Source organism: Melampsora larici-populina (genome assembly GCF_000204055.1).
Source record: "Melampsora larici-populina 98AG31 unplaced genomic scaffold MELLAscaffold_21, whole genome shotgun sequence".
In the NCBI taxonomy this organism is placed as follows: Eukaryota; Fungi; Basidiomycota; class Pucciniomycetes; order Pucciniales; family Melampsoraceae; genus Melampsora; species Melampsora laricis-populina.
Genome location: NW_006768785.1, coordinates 573,519 through 581,988, shown reverse-complemented (window position 1 = coordinate 581,988; position 8,470 = coordinate 573,519). Strand labels below are relative to the sequence as shown.

General features: G+C 39.9%; 2 protein-coding genes across 2 annotated transcripts; one reads left to right on the top strand and one right to left on the bottom strand.

Moving 5' to 3' along the window:
* Positions 1-1,699: 1,699 nt before the first annotated feature.
* On the top strand, positions 1,700-3,913 carry MELLADRAFT_87496 (uncharacterized protein; the record flags this gene model as incomplete). The annotated part of the gene is made up of 9 exons (XM_007410676.1): positions 1,700-1,777; positions 1,824-1,948; positions 2,021-2,120; positions 2,175-2,334; positions 2,445-2,547; positions 2,630-3,304; positions 3,383-3,597; positions 3,649-3,816; positions 3,858-3,913. The coding sequence occupies 9 exons, from the start codon at positions 1,700-1,702 to the stop codon at positions 3,911-3,913; spliced, it is 1,680 nt and encodes a 559-aa protein (XP_007410738.1).
* Positions 3,914-4,456: 543 nt separating this feature from the next.
* MELLADRAFT_107058 (uncharacterized protein) lies at positions 4,457-7,121 on the bottom strand (the record flags this gene model as incomplete). The annotated part of the gene is made up of 8 exons (XM_007410585.1): positions 4,457-4,601; positions 4,680-4,942; positions 5,015-5,463; positions 5,529-5,585; positions 5,672-5,722; positions 5,821-6,741; positions 6,772-6,990; positions 7,067-7,121. The coding sequence occupies 8 exons, from the start codon at positions 7,119-7,121 to the stop codon at positions 4,457-4,459; spliced, it is 2,160 nt and encodes a 719-aa protein (XP_007410647.1).
* Between the last annotated feature and the right edge of the window lie 1,349 nt (positions 7,122-8,470).

The following is an 8,470-nucleotide window of genomic DNA, read 5'->3' as shown; positions in this document are numbered from 1 at the left end:
TAATCAAAGGTAGTCACACCGTCCCCTCGTGATTCGTCCTCATCTTAACATTATCATTATTCTCCTCATACTCATCCTCACAATCCTAACGAGTACAACTTATAGACATCAGTTTTGAACTAACAAAGTTTTTGTCCTCCCGCCCACCCAGCTGAAGCGTAGAAGGTTAAGTAACACCATGGAGGGTACAAGCGGCTTGTGTGAGCCCCTGTATCTGAGAGGACTCGCACAGAAGTCTCTTGTTTGCCCTCCTGCAACAGGTCTCACAAATGAGAGAGTTCTCCAGGTAACTATCCCGGAAGAACTCTCCATACGGGAGGCCTAAACCCCGCTATACTACCATACCTCACCTAGTAATAACTAGGCAAGGGATGGCTAATCATTGTGTAATAAATTGATGTTATAAGATTGAAATGGATGAACGCTTTACACCCAAAATTGGACCAATTTTGTTTACCTATCTTATTTCACTACAAGAAATATAATATTTTCTGAGCAGAAAATTAAATTATTGATACACAAAAATATTGAGAGGCCAGGAGAAGGGCAAAAAATAAATAAAAATATGCATCTTGTTCCCTGCGGTGAGAGCTTCACTCTCCATATTTTTCCGTATTTTTACAGTCCATATTGATAAGTGTACTAACAATAAACCTTCACAATCATCCAATTACAACCTGTAACAAGCACTGAAATTTGGCTCATTAGTGTTTAGAGAAACTTTTGATTTCTGAAAATACTCATAACTTTTTCAATTCCGGTCCAAAACGCTCGATTTTGGGTGCATTGGTAAGCTGGAATTGTCCTCCACATAGTTCATAAGAGGACCACACAGCATGCTGGTCTGCTAAAAAAGATATCATCTTTTTTATACATTTGTACATACAGATCCATAGAATGATTGTCATACTAGCTACATAGTTCTTGATCTTATGAAAGTTCGAGGTGAAGAGTTCAGCTTTCTAATGCACTTAAAATTGAGTGTTTTGAGGCAGATTCGACAAAGTTATAGGTGTTTTCAGAAATCAAAAGTTTCTCTAAACACTAATGAGCCAAATTTCAGTGCTTGTTACAGGTTGTAATTGGATGATTATGAAGGTTTATTGTTAGTACACTTATCAATACAGACTGTAAAAATATGGAAAAATATGGAGAGTGAAGCTCTCACCGCAGGGAACAAGATGCATATTTTTATTTATTTTTTGCCCTTCTCCTGGCCTCTCAATATTTTTGTGTATCAATAATTTAATTTTCTGCCCAGAAAATATTATATTTTGTGTAGTGTTTGGAAAATAAGTATACAAAATTTTGTATTTGGGTTGTATTGGTAAGCGATCTAGACTCACAACTTTCCACTCCACTCTTGTCTACTTACCTTGGTAAGTCTTGTCTTCTTCCTTCTTGAAAATACCAAAATCGATAATCAATCAATTCTGACCTTCACACCTTGATATCTTAGGCGAGGTTGAATTTTGTGGTATGAGGTAATTATCAGTTCTTCCATGATCATACTTACCCAATAGTAGTCAAAGAAGTTGGCCTACCATCTGGAGGTTTATTAGCGGGTTCAGGTTGATATCATCAATTGACTTTGTAGACCTTGCAAGTATATCACCTGTAACTTTACTAACCCTCCATCTGGTAAGGTCGGGTGATTTGGCTGCTATTTTGGGTGTGTAATGACCCTTAGAAAACTAATATGGCATTTGTGTTGACTGACCACCACATAGTGATCAAGTATGAAGAACAATCCAAAGGGGATATTGTCTTTGGATACGTAAGTACCTAGATATTGCTTCCTTTTTACCACTTCTGTCTCTCAGCTCATATCTCCTACGTTCAGTGTTGCCAAAGATGAAGCAATTGTTGCTCTCAATCATCCTACAAAGGATATCAATTGGTTACATAGAAAGAGGCCTAGGTATTCAAGCGTAATTGAGGAACCGAGGTCAGTGTTTGGTTGTTGTATATGCAGGATATCTACACATGCTCTTTTCTAACCCTAAGGATGATTTGTCAGTGGATATGTGCAACCAGATGGAATTCCTGGGGTAAAGTGGCTTTCAGACCTCCTGGAAGGGATCAATCGAGATTGCCAGAAGGGACATAGCACAGAAGACGTAAGTTATTACAATCTCGGTACATTTGTAACGTTTCCAGCTAAACTAATTGAGCATAAATGGATCACATTCCAGCTTCCTATGCCATTTATAGCACTCAAGTCTTTCATCCATTTTCCGCATACCTACCTGGCCAAGGATGGCTACGCCAAAACCGAATATTGGCTGCATGAAGCTTGTAGATATTCAGTTCCAGCAATGGGCCGCAAACAAGGTACCAGAGCTTTAACATAAGTGTGTCACCAACTACACAGGAGTAACTATGGATCTATGCTAATGTATGTATCCATAGTTTATGGGCCCAAAACAGGTTGCGCAACTTAGCTGAAGGTGATGATAACACCAATAGGGCTGAAGGTGATCATAATGCCAACTGCGCCGGTCTTGAGTACGTGGCAACACCAAAAAGCAGGCGCCAGGGAATTGTGTAAGCATTACTTCATTCATGTTCTTCCGCAAGGCTATGGACTGAGTATCATGCCTTATCTGCATGACTATCTCTTCTGCAGGAGACATGTTATTCGTAGTGATACAGCTAATAAAGAACGACAGTCGGATCAGTCACCGGCAAATGCCAAAAAGCTTGGAGGTGGCTTGAATAAGGAAAATTTACGATTTAACGATCCAGTCCTACCGGTGGAAGATTACGAGCGTACCATGGAGATTATCTCCAACCTCTACACTGTTTACAAATATGGACATGGCCAATTCATTGATATGCTTACAAAGAAATTAATATGTACCTTTCAATTTGATGACTTGGAAGAGATGAAGAAGGAAACTTTTGATGAACATCAAAAGGATGTAGATTTTATCATGATGGCAAGCCAGCTTTTTCAACGCCTACCAACCACACCTAAACCCAAAGCCCAACCCCAACCACTTACTACCAATACTGAAGCAACTTTATGTCAAGCAACTAAAACATCAATTAAAACAACAACTTCAACTGATGAACGGTCATTAATTGATAGACAGATTAGCATTAATAAGAATACTGGTTTGGAAGATATATCGAGCATGGATAATAATGCCCTTGATTCATCACCTCTTACACCTCTTACTTCATCTGATTTGCAAGATGAATCACTACATCATTCTTTGCCTGAAGCCAAGAAGACTCGGCCAACTACCAATGGAGCGCTTATCCAGGGTAATATGTACTGTTTTGGCCAAAGGGCTGGGTATGCGAGTGATATCATGTTCTCACCTTATCGGCCCGTTATTGGATCCTTGCTATCACTGTATCGCCTCTTTTTAAGTCAACTTCCTAACTTTGGATTGAATGTCGGATCTCGATTCGAAACCTTTGCCGATGCGGCATTTCTTCAGTCACAATCGCTACTCAGGGAGTTGGATGCACCACCAATGTCTGCCACCAGTAAGGACAATCCTCCAGCACCAACCAATTTTTGTGGTAACTTTGTGTTTACCTTTGGGAACTTTCATAATAAGCCTCATACAGATAATGACAAGGGTAAGGTGTATTGTTTTTGGTATCCCATAGATTCTATCAGTTGGGAAATAGTTACTGAGAGTGGGGCATTTGAACTAGAGGGAGGCTGGTTTTTGTTTCCCAAATGGCAAATTGCCTTAAAAACGGGCCGGAAATATGCTTTGCAAATTGCATGGAGTGTTAAGAGTACCTTTCATCAAACGATGCAATCGAAGGAAGTGGAGATCCCAAGACCAGATGGTAAGAAAATTCATTATACTCGCCTAGGGTGTTCTTCTCAGATCACCTCAAGCCTTGCAAAAGCAGCAGTGAAGAAGGACACAGAGGAGCAATATAATTTCACCTCAGCTTGTGAGCGTAAGATCTTGGATTGTAGTGATATATTGGAAGAAGTGGAAGCCATAGTAATGATTTTTTGTATGTGGATCTTTAGACTGAGATAGAAAAAAAATGAATGCTTCTTTATTTCATGTACATTGATCATTAGACTGAGCTGGAAAAAGAATGACTGCTTCTTTATTTGTGCAATGCAGAACCTTCTCGAAAAGGGAGAATGACATGTACTCAGTCTTGTTAAAACTGGATCATGGTGCCAGTCTGATGTCAGGGAGGCAAAGACCAAGGCATAGATGTGCGCGCCTGGCTTGACCAGTTTTGCAGTTGCTCTGATCTGCAGCTAGTTCTTTTTTATCTCAATTTCTTTTCATCCGATATCATTTGTTACCTTCATTTGTTTTGCTTCTCAAATCATTTGTTATGTAGCAAGAATCACTCCACTTCTCTCAACTGCATGTATATGAAAAAGTGTCAAATATGACTTTCAATTTCTTTTCATTTTCTACACTCTGTAGAAGTTTAGCATTAAAACAAACCACAGCAGCTAAATCTCATCAATACTTCCCTGCTCTCCGTATGGTACATCACATTTATGGAGGCCAAGGAGACCACATAGAGGTGAACAGTGATGGCTAGCCCTGAAATTTTGAATCCGTACTTCACCTTGGTTTTCACTCTCCAACGGCCAACTTGAAGCAAAAAATCCAACCTTAGCATCAGTATACTGCTGTACTGCAAGTTTTTATTAGCTATAAACCTGTACTTACGTCAAATTCAGCATCGAAAAATCAGTAATTAATCCTCCCTGAGATTCCAACACCACTACCATCGCTTTGCCATCATTATCATCTAGACTAGAATGGGCCAGAGCATGCATGATTTGGTGCAGATTTTTGTACGGTTTCTTTAGTGTAAAGTCTGTTGGAGTCATGTAAGATTCCAATTCTCTGACTCCTTGTTCCCTACATAAAAATAGCCTGGGATGTTCCTTGCATTCATGAGCGGTTGTAAAGGTGAGAGTTTTAGCAACCTGTATGCAATTGACCAAATGGTGTAAATAGTTAGTTGAAGTACGTCATTAAAATATACTATTAGGACTTACTTGGAGTGAAAGACACATTTCTCGCATATCAGGTGCAATTCCCAAGTTATCAATCACCTTCTTTTGAAAGCTCACAATCAATCTCTGTACCTCCGCACTCAAACAAAGCCTATAGTTTGGATCACTTGGATTGTAATCGATTGAAGAACCATATGTAGAGCCGCCGTAAGGATTCAAGAGGAAGTTTGTGAATAATTCACTCCCAAGCATCACATCACCCACATAGGAGGGGTCGGTTTCATTAAATTTAACAAAGTCTTCAAGGCGAATCCATCCAATTTCGAACTCCCCAGCCACAGAGGCAGTATCAGATTCCTCTGACTCCTGCAGGATAGTTAACGTTTTTGCAATTCCTAAATACCACGGTCGAGTGTTATCAGGGCAGCAACCTGCAGTTTCCAAAGATTTTGAAATTGCAAGTGGTATTGGTTTCAATGTAGGATCCAAAACTAAAGTAAAGCAATTGATTCAGCCTTGAGCTGATAGACACTACTGGGAATGTAATTTGACTTACCTCCTACTTCTGACACCCAAGTGCGTTTCTCGGGTAAGTTTACTGATTCAGAGGTAACTACTTAGAGTGTTTGGTCTTACATATATTCAAAAGTATCAAAACCATACCTGAATCAATAACCTATTGGAGTTTCATTCACTTACTCTGTGTCTCCTTGAATGGTGTCTTCAATTGTGTCGGGGTGACAGTTGGACCTGTATAATATGCAGTTTAGTCAGCTTTGTAATTATAATATGTGATGAGAAAGAGGAATTATCATCAAGATAATCATCAATATCTGGGAGACCACCACCATCGGATCCTTGAGAAGGAAGCTGTGATTCATCACAGCTTCCTGACGGAGATTGTAATCGTAATCGTTTGGATTTGCAAATGGTAAGATGATTTGTTGTTTCTCCAGCCAAAGAATCAGAAAGATCATCAGAAGGCAAGTATGCCTCTGAGTCACCACCATACCGCCGCTTTTTCTTCTTGTTGGATATGTAGGTAGCTGCATTTTCTGATTGCTTGACATGAAGATAATCGTTGGCATTAAACATCACAAAGAATAAAGCACCCCGTTGTGGTGGACGCTCCAACAGCTCAACAACATGCTGTTCCAAAGAGAAAATAACACTCCTCTTATTTCGAACCTGACCTAAGTATACCCATCGCTTGTCAAATTCTGGGACCTCAGGACACCCATCATCTAATTGAAATTTGCTTGGTAATTTATCGACTGATTTCATACGGAAGAACTCAAATGCACCCTTCTTAAAGTTTGAATACCATGATCGATTGCTGAGATCCACTGAGATCGTGAAAGCAGTGAAATTGTGTGGCATTGGGTTGCCATCAATCTGGTGGACAAAATCAATTGGTGTGGATTTAGTATTGTTTGTTGATTGTATCTTTGATGGATGATTGATGCCCCTTGGACCACGACTAATTGATGAGTGAGACCGATGGGAATCTGGTAAAGTCAGGCTAGTTGGTGCTTTAATGAGGCTGTGTTGATTGTGTTTTTTCTGGCCAATGGTGACAGCAGTTGGGATCTTTGTACCAATTTTTCGACTTTGAGACACCTCACTATAGGAACTTGGAGTAAGTTCATCGATTTTGGTTAATATATCGGGTGTTGTCAGAGAGCGGGAAGAACGAGAAGAGCTAGCTTGTCGGCTTTGATGATTGTTTGAATTCAAGCCGAGTCTGACATTCAAAAGCGGAGATGCAACTGCCGATAAATTAGAAGATAATCCTCAACAAGGACCACAGATGTTGTCCTTCAAATGTTGGTATCCATCACCACAACCCTCACAGTAATCCTTTCGTGGAATTTGCAATCCTTCCTTGATGTTCTCCAGATCGGTACATTCATCGCACACATCTTTGATTCGAAATTTGAAAAGAGCACTGCACCCAGGGCACGGTCCAGTTTGAAAGATTGGAAGAGGCATGGCTATTTCGAGGTATAACAAAGCTACTGTTAGAGAATGAGGGATAAAAGTCAATTTTCGAAGGGAATTTGGGTAATTTAGGGGAGAAATTGGGAGGCTTACGCGTCCATGGTGTCCATCCGATGCACCAATATGAGTCTTCTACTTTTTTAAGCATGATGCTTAACAAAGCCTGTCCTGTGTATCCGGGGAGATGATGAAGGTCTTGAAGAGTGAGTGGTGATGATTGTTTGAGTTGATTTTTGAAATGAGGGGTGTAGTTTTGTGTTATGTGTATATGTAAAGTGGCCAACACCCCACTGTAATTTACAATTGACAATTTGATTTGATGATTGGCGGACCCCCCTTGCTCAGGGCTTCCGTATTCAAAGGCTAATAATGCAAAAACAGTACAACAAACCAATCTAAGTCAACCAAAACAAGACTTTTGACCAATCATCCAATGTAATTCCTACCCTCCCACTCATTCATTACCTACCACTTATCTATTTCCCAAATCTAGTGCTACTGGTAAAACCAAACCTATGTTAAGCTTGTTTTAGGGCAAATTGGTATCACATCACAGAGCTGTAGTGATCTTTTGTGTCTTTTGATCTTTTTTTCTGTTAGTCTCATTGTGTATCTCATATGTGCCACTTACTACACCAATGAATAAACAAATATGCCAATACGCCAACTCTGTTAGAATCGTTCATCTGTCCAATTCAATTTTGACAAAGATGAAAAGTTTACAGTAAAATTGAAAAAGATAAGATTGTAAACTACATATTCAAATTGGAAAGTTTACCTTCACAAGAAATATCAGAATAAAAAAAAATGAAAATAGCGCCCTTTGACGCAGCCCTCTTTTGGGAAAAAGAGGCTACAAATCTCTTGACGCCCCCTGGGTCGACCCGAGTGGGGCACCGTATATTGGATAGGGGGATAGGAATAGTGGGATCCTTTACATATTGTACAATAGTGCCTCACACATTCCTATTCAACCTTTAGCCTCTTTTTCAAGACCATAATGGTGGTCAGTGCTGCAAAGAGGGCCCAACAAAAGCGACCAGAGCGTGAGACCAACATCCAACATCAGCGGTCTCAACCCATTGAAATATCTGACTCTGAAGAATCAAATGAAGCTTTCAACTTCCATCAGCAGAACCCTCAACTCATTGGGCTAACAGACTCGGAGGAATTGAATGAAGGCTCCAACGTTCACCAAGCCCAATCTCAACTCATTAAACTATCAGACTTGATGAAATTAAATGAAGCTTCTGATGACATTGATGACTTTGAAATCAATGAAGCCAGTCAAGAAAATGAGCTTAATTTACTCTGGTTTGCTGAAAACAATATTGCTGATGATCAAGACAAAGCAGAATGTGATTGAGAAACCCTTCTCGAGTCAATTTGGCCAATCTTTTCTAGTAGATCCACACTTGAGCCTCCTACAACCTTACCTAAACGGAAAGACATAGCTGGGAATGCAGTTGGATATCTCCAAAGACATCCTGCAGAGAA